This window comes from Corapipo altera, unplaced genomic scaffold (genome assembly GCF_003945725.1).
Source record: "Corapipo altera isolate COAL_440 unplaced genomic scaffold, ASM394572v1 0, whole genome shotgun sequence".
NCBI lineage: Eukaryota > Metazoa > Chordata > Aves > Passeriformes > Pipridae > Corapipo > Corapipo altera.
Genome location: NW_020884872.1, coordinates 53860406 through 53873648, shown reverse-complemented (window position 1 = coordinate 53873648; position 13243 = coordinate 53860406). Strand labels below are relative to the sequence as shown.

Below are 13243 nucleotides of genomic sequence, written 5' to 3'. Positions count from 1 at the left end.
TTAAACGTATGATGCAAGAAATTAATTGAATTGACAGACCTGTTTAGAAGATTTTAAATTCATTTATTGCCTGAATACCTCTGACAGGAGTTTAATTAAAGGAGAATCTACAGGGGTTTTTTAGCTTAGTTTCAAACAGATTCTTAAGCTCCTGTGTTTATGACCAGCAATACTGTGGGTAGTTAGGAAGCTAATAAACCCCATGATCTGCAGGGAACAGGAAGCATCATCTTCCCCATCTGTGCTGATGCATGCTTGTTTTCTGTAAAAGCCTTCCTGACTGGAATTCGTCTTACCTGTGCTAGCAGTTCACTTAGCCTAAACTTGCTGATGAGGCTTCTTCTATACTCTGTAGAAATAGGCACCTGCAGGAATTGGTCCCATCAGTTGTCCCAGATATACACTGGGAAAGGAAGAAGAAGTAGGCTTAATTTTCACAAATTAAAATGGAATTTGGGGAAAACTTTGTAAATATAAGTGTAGTAAAACACTTGACTAGAAAACTTCCTGAGACTGAGAGTACTTTTTAAAAAAACACATTAGCAGAAATACTTTCTAGGACAGACAGACTTATTCTTGCCTTATTCTTTAACTATTGCAGGACCAATCAACTTCAGACCCCTACCAATTTTCCAGAATACTTGAAGATCCCTTTAGAAATTCTACATATGCAGAATGTATATAATTCATGCAAGCCAACAATAGAAATAGTTGAAAAATTATTGTATTAGAGAAATTATAATTCTTTGTACTTAGTCGTCTGCATTAAATCAAATGGGATGGCGCTGAAATTTTTCTTGGCACCCAAAAAGAAGCAGAATCAGTGCATTTCAGTTGCAAATCTTCCTCATCCTTATAACAATATTTAATTTTTTCATACTAAAAGTTCCCATGAACTTAAGTAGATGATCATACATATTATTGATATCATAACCACTTATTTGCCACTTACAGTTCATTGTTCTTTCTCTTTTTTTGAACAAAATTGATGCTTCAGTCCACCATCACTAGATAATGGAAATAATTATTTGTCTTCCTTTAGCTTTTACACTGAAGCATGAATTGCAGTACGATGCTGAAGAATAAGACTTATACCAGGGAAGCATTACTAAAGCTAATATTTGACCAGTAATAAGAGGGAATATGTTTTGCATTATACATCATCAAATGTCAAATCTTCAGAAAAAACTGTCAAGAATTTCATTAAAATAATTTCCACTAACCAGACAAACCCTGAGTTAAAACATCTTTCCAAACATCTTAATTTTGTGATGAACACTAGATGCTGTTACAGCCTTTCCTTCCCATTCTCATTTGAGTTCATTAATTAATGCAATCATATCACAGCAGCAATTTAATTGACTTCATTTTCCAGGTGATCTCACTGTTCAAACTGAAAATAAAATTTGCATTTAAGGTACAATATGAAAAGAGAACACATACTTTGATAGCTGCCACTTTCAGGATAAAATAGTAAAGTTATAGGTTTGCTTTTAATTTTATTTCAGAGAGCTAAAAACACCTGATAACTTTAACTTTTTTTAGAGTAAGGGATACTTTATGTATTTGCTATGTTTCCTTAGGTTCGAGGACTTTCCCAGTGTAAACTGCATACTTTAATCATTTAGAGATAAAATAGCCTACACTACTCTGATGCCAAAAGACATGAGGTCTCTAACAGAAGTATAATTGATATCAGATGGTTGTCCTGAATGGTCAGAACTGAAAGCAGTAGAATGTTTCTTGAGATATGCCCGGAGATGAGTTGCCTCCTCAGTTTGTAACTGGAAGTGTTTGGAATCAGGGAATTACCACAGGGCAGTGGTCACCAATGAAAATTTTGAAAGAACAAAACGGGATGTCAGGTTTCATCAGCCCCTGGAGTAAATTGCTCTCATTTTTAAGATCCTCTAGATTTCTTTTTTTACCCCCCCCTTAACATCTTCTATGGCTGCAAAATTTTCCGACGTTATTAAGTTCCTCTGGCAAGTCAGTAGGACAGAAGAAATTTAAAAGTCACAATTTAAAAGGTTAATTCACAAAAGCACATGGTTAAAATTGCTTTCCTGTCATTTGCAGATGTTTAGATATGGTGCTTCAATTTTCAGCAATCCATGACCCTAAAGGCTGAAAATCAATGGAAGATCTCCACCTTAAATTTCCACGGCCACAGGATGACAAATATAAATGAAATGCGTAAACTTCCGACCAACTTTTAAATGACAGATTCCTGGATGTGAGGCCATAACGAACTGACTGTCCTGCAACCCCACTTTGGAACACATCCATCTTGGAGAGAGTTGGAGCTGTCCAAAACAGTCATGAAATAAGAACGATCCCTACCTGAGCTCACTCCAGACACACATACTTTGTGCTACGCACGTATTCATCTGGAACAGCATTTAGTCAAGAAGTGGGAATTAAATGAACCTGACATAAATAATAGGACCGTTTGAATTCCGTTGTCATTAATAATGGATCACATTGACTAGTGCACTGTTGGCAAGATGTGTCGTGCCCTGGTCCCTGTACTAATAAGCTACTCTGCATGGGTGGTTCTTACTGACACCAAGTGCTTGCACAAACTTTCATTATTCGTGTTGGTGGTAAAGATGCCTGGCTACTGTTACTGTTAGCCAGTATTATTTGCATACTATTCAAGAGCCCACAGCAATAGAACAGAACCCTGCCACAAATTAATGGGTCTCTACTGTTAAATCTCTACTGCTGACTGGAAATGTCAATGTAAAAATGAATTTAAAGATGTTAATTTTTCAAGCAACATGAATCTTTTGAAGGAACTTTATTACAGTAGCAATGTTATTTATTCCCTCCACTGCCCATGCAAAGAGAATGTGGTTTACAAAGCTACTGCAATAAACATTAGCTGCTTAGCTACATCCGACATTGTCTTTTTGTTTTCAAGGTAAACATAAAAAATGTAACTTACAAAATGGCTGATAGCAGCCTGGCTAGTGGAGGTGTTCCTGCCCATGGTAGGGGAGTTGGAACTAAATGATCTTTAAGGTCCCTTCCAACCCAAACCAAAAGGTTTTCATCAGAGAGCAATGAATTTTTGTCACAGCCAAGTCTTCTGAAGACAAAGATGCTGCATGTCTTTAGAGACAAACCCAGAATCTTTTTTAATGGCCGGACTGCTCCAGACTTACTTCTTGTCAAATCTCACGAGCAGTGAAAGGGATTGTGGACAGTGATCTCACTCCCATCAGACAAATACTTTCAAGGTCTGTAAACAGAACTTGATTGTAGGACAAACTTATCTATTGTTCAAAGCAGGATTTTCTCCATTAAAATGATAAAAAGCCCCTAAGGTTGTTGGTATAGTTCTTACACACCACATCTGATATTTCTCAGCAGTGAAAGACTGACAGCTCCCAGGATTTTCTTCATAGTAGTAAACAGGAACACCTGCATCTGGTCCTTCTATTAATGGCTATTTGTATGCATTCCAAACTCTTTAAAATCTGCTTTCCAGGAACATTTAACCACTTCACAGAGATAAAGGAGACCAAATCTATACTCTGAAAAGACGAAGTAGCAGAATCTTCTGTTTTCTTCTTCAGTACACACATTATCTTCTTTGTTTGTAAACAGAGCTAATTTTAACCTGGTAAAGCTTTCTCTAAAGAACTACCAGTCTTCTTCACATTACCACCAAGGGTGCTGAACCTACTGTAAAAGGAAAAAAAATTGCATTCAACTAACTATATTACATCAAAAAGCAGTTTTGTTTTCATGCAAAAAAGTTCTTGTAATTTTGAACAAGTCCCTGGGAACTTTGTATCACGTGCTAAACATCAAGCTGAAACAATGGCAAGTAAGGTACATAACATATAATATTGAAGAAAGGGGGAAGTACCTGTTGGGGAAGGTATTCACAATGGTTAACATTAGCCCCTGCAGACTAACTCCTCAGTGGTTTTCTAGTCGATAAAGAGATAAAGGCTTCGCCAGAAAGCGATTCAGAACAGAAGATTCATTTAGCTCCTCTGAATCTCTCTGGAGGACTCTCACTTCTGTTAACTTCAGGGACAGCCTGCAGAGCTTAGCCTCAAAAAGATCACTCTTGTCTTTGTGAATACTCCCCAGTATTTGCCTTCCATCAGTGGATGAAACTCACTACTGAGATGTGCCACTGAGTATACTGTATTCAACTCCGAACACTGTGTATTGCACGGGCTGAATTTTACCCCACTGGAGCTTTGCACTCCTGCTAGAAACACTGAAACGGTACCTACAGCTAGGATGACTGCAGGATTTAGTGTTTTCCACTGCCCCATTAAAATGCTCTGTTTGAAGGCCACCCGCACGCTGCCATACAAAGGACTGCCGTGCCCCAGCACTCTCAGAATTCACTCAAATTGTGCAGTCCCACTGGCACAGCTCCTCTTGCTCTGACTGCTCCTTGTATCACTGGAGCAGCAGCAGGAGCTGGGTTTTCACCATCAAACTAAACATGAAGAATAAAAATCCTCAACTTTTGAGACCTGCTGTCAACAATTTTTATGATTATTATTAACTAGCAGTAAGAAAGGAAAATGGCCTTTTCATCTCAAACACGGAATAAAGGTGGATTTTGTGACAAGAACACAAGGAAGAAAGCCATATTACTGACAGAACCATTATCAGGGCCATTTCCTAGCTTCTCCAGTGCTTCTATACTTCATCAGATCATTGTGCTTCCCTTCATGAAAAATTTCCATATCTTCAAATTCTATCAAAATAAAACTTCTATGTTTTAGTCCTGCATTTAACACGAGTCAAGTTAAAACCAGAGCCAGACAATACAAACTCCAGGTAGAGTTGATTTCCAAAGTTTGCCATAAAGTATGGTAAGACAAACCAGTACAAGTCTGAAAGCATAGCATTTTACACAATCTTCTAACAACTCCCAAGCCCTACAAAGTCTGGTTCTTAACCTAAAGTTTCCTACACAACCATGTCAAATATGACTTAACAAAATGAACTTGCACAGGTTAAATCAACTTGCAGATATCTGCTATATATGTTTTAGCACTGGAATCAAGTCTCTTTACCAAACAGAGAAGCCACATTGAGAGTTAAGAAACCATATTATGACAAAAGTGTTGTGAACAGAGTACTAAAGAGACCAGTTATTTTTCCAGATGAACAAATCCTTAGCATGTTATATAAGCAGACTTGCAATGCAGCATGTCAAATACATTATGCTGTGTTATGAGCTAAGTAACAGTGGTAAGAAATGTTAGCCAGCAACTGAAATAATTTTCATATAACCCTCAATTATATAAACATCAGAACATCCTATGTTCAAAATGCATTTAACCATGATGACCTTTGAAAAACTACATTGCATCTTCAGACAGAAAAAAAAGATTCCTGTTTGTTATATTCCAGTATCAGGTGCTTTTCAGGCATTCAGTCGAGATATTTGTAGCCAAAAATTACAAGCAATTAATTTGGCTCATCCTAATTACATTGTGGCATTAAACTAACATAAACTATGTATTCTGCCCTTCAGGGGCGGCATTCTGTAGAATTCTGCATAATAGTCTTTTGGCTTGAAATGAATCTCACAGCACGTTGATCAGAAGGTTAGAGTTTTTAATTATTGTCAAAATCTAATTAAGAATATGAGAGAAGCGACGTCTGCATTTGTTTCATATAATTGTTTATTAAAATAAAAATACAGAATTTTACAATTTCTCTTGATTTGGAAGAAGTTTTTAGTCTAATATTTATTTCTGAAGAGTTTTTCTCTATATACTCAGTTTACACACACTCAGAAGGTCATTTTGTACTTCTGGTTTTTTTGACACATTGTCTGAACATCTTTCCAGAGCACGATTATTGCACAGGACAGTTGTATTTGTGACAGTACTCATTTAAGCAAGCACTACATTGCCCATTGCAATTTCTGTTCCACTCAGTAGAGAAACAAAAATGCAATATGGTAAGATTTTGCCAAATACATTAAAACATAGGGTAGATAACTAGTTTGAGAAAAGCAGCAATTTCTCTACTTAAAATACGTAACTGATAGTTTACACCTGACAATTTATAATCTGAACACAAACATTTCAGTGAATTCTATGCTGTTTCCCATGTAACAGCTAGTAACAAAACGAGACTTGTGAAAACAATCAGCATTAGTTTACTGAAAAAGGAATGTGATGACATATTTGACCAGCACAAATTCCCAAATTACACTGCAATCCTTCTCAGCTGATGGCACTTCATGTGAGGAGACTAGGTCTCATAAATTCTCTGAAATTGTGTTTAATTTTACTTCACAGTACATCAAATGACATCAAATGTTTTAAGACACAGAAACATCTGTGTCCAACAGATCCAACATTTATCCAAAATACTTTCAGCAATTAAATCTTAAAATTTCCTTGGAACATTTGGCAGCTATTTACTTATTTGAGTAATAAACTCCTGAAATTTCCCTTCTACTTGAGCTTAATACTTGAACCAGGTGAAAGCTGTTCCTCTAAACATGGAAGTAAATTTAGAAAAAAAATACAGGAAAAAAAAACTTTCAGCACTCAGCAGGAATAATTTCTTTGTAGCAAAATAATTTCCCCCTTCACAGAGTAGGCTCAACAATATCCAGTATTTTAGATATCAACTGATGGTGGCTGTGATTTACCCTTGTGGTGTCAGTAACACCTACAGTCAAGTCCATCTTTCTTACAGCAACAAAACATGAAATCAGCCCATTCTTCTACTAGTCAGGGAAAAATCAGCACATAAGTTAATAAAATTTAATAAGAAAATGAAACTTTATATCTGTTTCAAAAAAAACCAAAACAAGTCCCAGGAAGTCATTTTTGCTAGCTTTAAAAAAGTCCAATTCATTAGTTGCATTTTGGAGTTCCAAAATAAATAGACCTCTGCCACACAGAAATGTCACTTATTGCACAGCTTTCAGGAGATGTTACGAACTCCCAACTCGATCCCTGGGAATAAGCCGTAGATCTGACCCATGCTTTAGAAATACATTTCCTAAACAAACAGAAAACAGACTTGTTACTAACCTAGAAAATACAACCTTACCTCAAAAAACATACACATTTAAAGGATAACAATGTTAGGTCAGTGTTTAACATCTTCAAAGTAATTCCTTTAACATAGTAAAAATAAATTTCTCATATTTCCATATAATTTTGTCTTGTCCTTCTTACTCCAAAGAACTTACTTTTAAGTAAAAATGCCAGACCCTGCAAGGTGCAGCCCTTCAAACTTTGCACATCCACACCTGAATGTCTGATTTCACTTATATGCCATAATAATTTCAAGACCAGAAAATGAAGTTGTACTCCTCTATTATTTTCTTATCTTGAAGTCAGTCATGCATTCATTCATTTTTACTTCTCTCCTTGGTTCAGTTCGTAATGGCTTTTAACTTCAGAACTTCAACAAGACTTTGCTTTTAGGAAGGCTCTCCAAATATCCAAGCATAAGTCAGTCTCATTTTAGCACTAAAACCCCTTGAACTTCATATTTATTATGGCATTTTCTTGATCATATTAGTCTTATCAAGAAGACATAATATGAAAATTAGAAGTGTTTAATACTTAGATGCCTAGAATATTTTCTGCATGTATTCAGGACTCTAATTCAGGTTGCTGTTTTCTTCTATTAAACGTAACACTTGAAAATGAAATCACATTGCTAAAAGTGATGCATTATTTAATTACTATATGGAACATTTTTTTAACTTCATACTGCTACTGCAAAAAATAGATTATATGTCATTCTACAATATCAGGTTTTAACAATATCTACCTATCCTTATTCAACTTTGGATTAACTTGTAAAAAAATTTTATTTCTCTCCCAAGCACTCCACTCCAGGGATGTAGAGTGCTCTTGTAAATAAGACTAAGATGTTTGACATCTGTTCAAGTTGTTTGTATATTAGAACAAAGCTACCCTTTTTCAACCTCAGGACCATGACCATTCTTTATATTCAACATAATGAGAATTTGAAAATCATTTCAAAAGAACGTGTTATCAGAAGACGATCTGTTTTTAGAGATCTGCCAAGACCATTTCTATAAATCTGCCAAGACCAAGATCTATAAAACCCATCGAATACAAACCTGTCCCACCAGCAAACCAAAGAACTGCTTAATAATCTTCATATTGTAGATGAAAAGCATCTGTATTACAATGGCCATCATAAAACTCTCAGCACTTTACAACAGGCTGCATCTCCTGAAGACAGTTCACTCACCTCTCAGTCTGTTTTCATTATTAATATCATGGTGGTTTTATTAAAGTTATGGCATACTATTCCCTGAACTATCAAGGATTTAAAATTGAAATCAATACAGGAATTAAGTGCTAAGCCCAGCCTTTTCAGCTTTCATTTCCTCTGCTCCATGAAATCATGTAGGGAGAATGAAAGTCATAGTTGAGCACTTTATTCAAAAACATGAGGAGACAGTGGAACAGTACAAAACTTCTGAAAGTAATCCCAAAAGATTACTATAATTTTATTCCTGCATACCTTATTTGGGGAAGTTTTTGAAGACTAAAGTAACTATTTAATATACAGGAACTTTAAAAGTGGAAAAAAATAAAAGAAGGAAAACAAAGGTATGTATTATTCTGAGATGCCAATTAATAAGGCTGAACATAAGACTGTATGTAAATTATATATGTTTATTTGTAAACTGAGGAGGAATTGGGTCTTGGATTTTTGGTTGGTTTGTTTGGGGTTTTTTTTGCCTTGATTTTGTTGTGGGGTGTTCCTATTTTTTCCAGTTAAAGGCAATATCACACAGCACTGTCAGGGCAATAGCGTTGTCTATGTTAAAAAAAAATAATCCATGTGCCTAATTTTAGATTTGCAAATTAAGACTGTGATGACAACATTTTGCTTCTAGATGCTTTAGATTTACCTGCTCCTTGGTTATGAGATGCTGTTTTATACTACTACCGAATAATTCCTCAGCATTTTTAGAGCTCAGGAGAGGTAAAGCAAATCAAGTGGAGATGTGAATTAAATATGCACAGCTGCAAGAATGATGAACTACTGTATAGATGCTTTCATTCAGGAGTCCAGTAGTCCTAAATACATTTACTTTGCAGGATTAAGCTACAACTAATTTGAACTACATAATAGTGGGATTCATACACAGTATTACCTGCTGTCTGTGCAGGGTTTATTCCTATGCCATCTAGAAAAAAAAAAAGAAAAAAGAAAAAAGAGGAGAAGATGAAACAGACATACATATTACAATTTACTACATTAAACTTGTAGCTCAAAAAATACACCAACAAGATATAACTATTACATTAAGTCTTCATGCAGCTGTTTCCTACAATCAAAAACAGTCTTTTCATGGGAGCTAACAAAAAACCTTCAGCACAGAAAAATCCAAGATATATATTTGGACAAAACTGAATTAGTGGGTTAGTATCTTCATCCCACGCATAAGAAATTTAAATAATACTACAATATTATTAAATTCAATTTGCAGTCTGTAGAGGTTGTGAAATATGAGACACTATTACTTTTATCAATATCTCTTCACTGAAATCTCAATACAAATACCATTAAAAAATATATAAACTATATTCTTACCGTTTGTTATAATGGCACTTGTTGCTGCAGGAACTTTGAACTAAAGGAAAAAAGAGTAGGACAAAATAGCATGAGACATAGCTAAGGCAGAAAGTATATACGGAATATTAAATTATAATTTTAGCTGGTTCAGGTACAAAACAAATGAGAAAAGAGTTCCTTCAGATTTACAGATATAGCTAACTTTATTTAATGGAAATAGATGACTATTTTAGTAATAATTCCACAAACATAATGGAGGTTTTTTAATAAGTACTGTGTAAAGGTACACCTGAGACATGTACCAAGCAGCCTTAACCAGTGAAGGAAAAAAAACCCAATAGAGACCTCACATTGTAAATGAGAGCATTAACACTGCCACAATAAACTGTGATAACCCTGTAAAGAACTATACATAAATAAAGACTTAAAACAACATTTCTAATATTCTACATTTCAATTTATGTTTTTTATATATAGTCTGTAGGATAAACAGAAAATAAAAAATAAGGAAAAAGTTCAATTTGCATTATCCAATTTCTCACTGCCAAATGTATATTGTGGGAATGGTTAGACTGCTACAAATGACTGTGTCCCCATATAATGATCCATTTTTCTTTCACTTTTAGCTCTGCCAATCCTGAATGGTGTACCATGAACTTCCACATGTTATATAATGTACTAGAGATGACAGAAAACCCCCCTGTTCTGTGATTCAGTTATTTCCAAGAAACAAAAAGTGAAGGAACATGTTTTGTACAATGAAAGTAATTCAGAAATTTTTACTTGGAAAAACTAACCTTTGACAAAGCACTGTGACTGACACTTAATATATAAGACGTAGCTACATCACAGCTACAGTTCTACTGTTGCAGGGATATTCTGGTTTTGATCTGGCCAAACTTCAGCACTATGAAAGATGTCTCAGTAGAAACTTGTAAGGTTTATTAGCCAGAATGTAAATCCTCTGCCCTAAGAGCTTTAGTCACTGAGAGGATAATGCACTTCCCCGGGAGATCAACAATTTTGCTCACATTTTGATCTTTTCCATATATGTTTGATACAAGGTACTGTGAAACTGGTACCTGAGTCACAACAACCTGCATAAGTTTTTGAATTGTTTACACAATTCAATGAATAAAAAACCCCATTCATATAACACAAAAATGATCTCATTTTTTTCAATGCTGATTCACAAAGGAACTTCATTCCTGGGGAAGAGCCTAGACAGTCTTTTTTACTCTGTGTTTAAAAAGCACTTTGTTTTGCCTGGCCTCATAGAGATGCAAAAAGCTTCAGTGCCAATCCAGAGTGGCCTGAGGTCAAACAGCAAAACTCCCATGAATACTCAGAATACTCACAACAATTAAAATAATGGTTTGCTAAATGTGAATATTTAACTAAATAGTCCTTCTCTAAATCCATTTCTCAGATAACCCTAGGACCAACTAACATTGTGGTTCCACAAGTAGGTAATGCTAACAGGTTCAATGGCATCTTTCCCACCAAAAGTAGACCCTCCCTCTCATTATGTCTGACTACTCAGTTCCAATCCCAGTTGTTCCAGGTCCCTCATACTCGTTTATTAGACTTTTCAGTCTAGGTCTCTGTGTATGGGTTGTGCGGGCACAATTGTATTAGTTCAGAATAAAAATAACTGGGGAAAAGAAAGCACATTAAAAAACAAATTAAAGGATCAAATATCTTTAACAGCATGTAATATTCTGTATAATGTTCTCTTCAAGTAAATTCACAACAAAACCAAGCCACAACCTACCCTCACAAGCTGTCACATAGCAGTATAACAGTAACAGCATAAGGAGACTCACGACATGGAGTCCATTATCCTTCCTAACTATTTTATTACAATTCCAGTACTTAAACAGATGAAGTTTTCAATAACCCAAGATTTCCCAGGTTTTCTTAAAAAGACAGAAGGGGAATTCCAAGAACAGACTCTCAGCTGAATCTTTTGCTGATTAGATGAAGGGAGCTCATCATGCTTTTGAGCACTCGACTTTACTGTTTACACCCAGTGAATGTCTCTTAATCTTCACATGCTGAATCTGAAACAACATGATACATCTCTTCAAATATGTTACATGGGCAATTTACACACCTAATGGTTTAGGATTCCATGTGAAAGATCTAACAGAGGTTACTGGAACTGAATGTTAAAAGAGTGTAAGAATTTCCTGAATAATTCCAAAGAATTTCCTGGATATTCTACATAAGCAATTTTTAGTATTAAGTATTCAATAGCAGTATTCTTTAATTCTCTTCACTGTCATGAATTTTTACATCACTGATATAAATCAGTTTAATTTAATTGCAAAGAAGAACAGGAAGCGTGTCAATGCCTGCTGCTGACGCGTAAATTGTGAAGAATCACTGAGTTTAGGATTCTGCAAACTTTGGCAAGACCCCAGAGGCCAGTAAAGCTTGTGTCCATCCATAACCAACTGCAGTGTTTTTTGTGCTGAATTAACCATTGTATTTTACCACTAAAAAGGCTTATTTCAAGAACGTTCAAAATGTTAAAAAAGATCGCTCTCTACTTACTTCTTCTGCAGCGAACTTCAGGACGGCAGTGAAAGGCGTGCTTTCAGGCACACTTAACCTGAAATTGCAATGCAAGTAAATACATGACGGCCAAGACAAAACAAAAGGCAACTTTATCTGCTATTAAACTGCTAATTGTAACTTCACTTTTACTAATGGCAGTGCTCTTGCCAAAGCTGTGCAAGCACTATTTAAGTGGAGAAGAGGGCCCTGGTGGGTGTGAGATGCTTCAAAAGAAGCATTTTTAGCAGAAAGTGGGAAAACGTGGGAGAGCTGTGGGAGCTCTCAGGAGGTGCAGCAGTAAGCTCTCCAGGACGAGAAGACATGGCCTCAAGCTCTTCCAGGAGAGGTTCAGGTTGGACATAGAGAAGAATTTCTTCACGCAAAGAGCTGTCAGGCATTGGAACGGGCTGCCCAGAGAGGTGGTGGAGTCACCGTCCCTGGAGGTGTTTAAGGAAAGTCTGGATGTCTTAGTGCAATGGCCTACTTGACATGATGGTGATTGGTCATAGGTCTGACACGATGATCTCAGAGGTCTTTTCCAACCTCAATGATTCTGACTGTGAAAGACGCGCAGGGCACTGATACAAAGCGGGACAGCCCCGAAAGGCGAGTTAACCACGGGACAGCGCCTGTCGTTCCATACGGAGGGAGACAAACGCCGTTCCCGCCGGCGGAATGCTCTGCCGGGATGGCCATTAGAAGCCGTCCACGTTCGCGCTGCCCCCCGGTTTCACCTCGCCCGCAGCGGCACCGGCCCGGCCCAACACTCACACTTTGTAGGGTAGCCGGGGGTCCGAGGTGAGAGTCACTTTAAAGGTAACCTTCGACCTGTGAAGAAAGCAGGGTTTAGGGATGTGTGAGTGAGCTCGGGACCCGCGCTGGCTCACCCCCGTCCCCCCGTTCCTCACTCACATGGCGCTCCCGGCACCGCCGCCGCTCCACCGACACGTCAGCGCCGCTCCGGGCCTACGCTCACCCTGGCTGCCCACAGCGCGCCTGACCACAAAAGGAAGGCAAACATGCCCCGCCGACCCTCTACGGCGCAGGGGGCGGAGGTGTTCTGCCTCGGCGCCTCGCTGGAAACGGGAGAGGGAGAGGT

The 13243-nt window shown here is 37.1% G+C and overlaps 1 protein-coding gene across 1 annotated transcript; it reads right to left on the bottom strand.

Moving 5' to 3' along the window:
* Positions 1-5650: 5650 nt before the first annotated feature.
* UFM1 (ubiquitin fold modifier 1) lies at positions 5651-13138 on the bottom strand. Its single transcript, XM_027647444.1, has 6 exons — positions 13057-13138; positions 12916-12972; positions 12142-12199; positions 9601-9640; positions 9161-9193; positions 5651-7011 (listed from the first exon to the last, which is right to left on the bottom strand). Coding segments are annotated over exons 1-6 (258 nt in total). The 5' UTR covers positions 13059-13138; the 3' UTR covers positions 5651-6943.
* Positions 13139-13243: the final 105 nt, after the last annotated feature.

What these genes read in the sequence shown, in the direction of transcription:
- UFM1 (XM_027647444.1), bottom strand. An exon ending in CCCCGGCTACCCTACAAAGT is followed by an intron (nt 12,200 to 12,915) that starts GTGAGTGTTGGG and finishes TTGCAATTTCAG; the next exon opens with GTTAAGTGTGCCTGAAAGCA. An exon ending in AAACCCTGCACAGACAGCAG is followed by an intron (nt 7,012 to 9,160) that starts GTAATACTGTGT and finishes CTGTTTGTTTAG; the next exon opens with GAAATGTATTTCTAAAGCAT.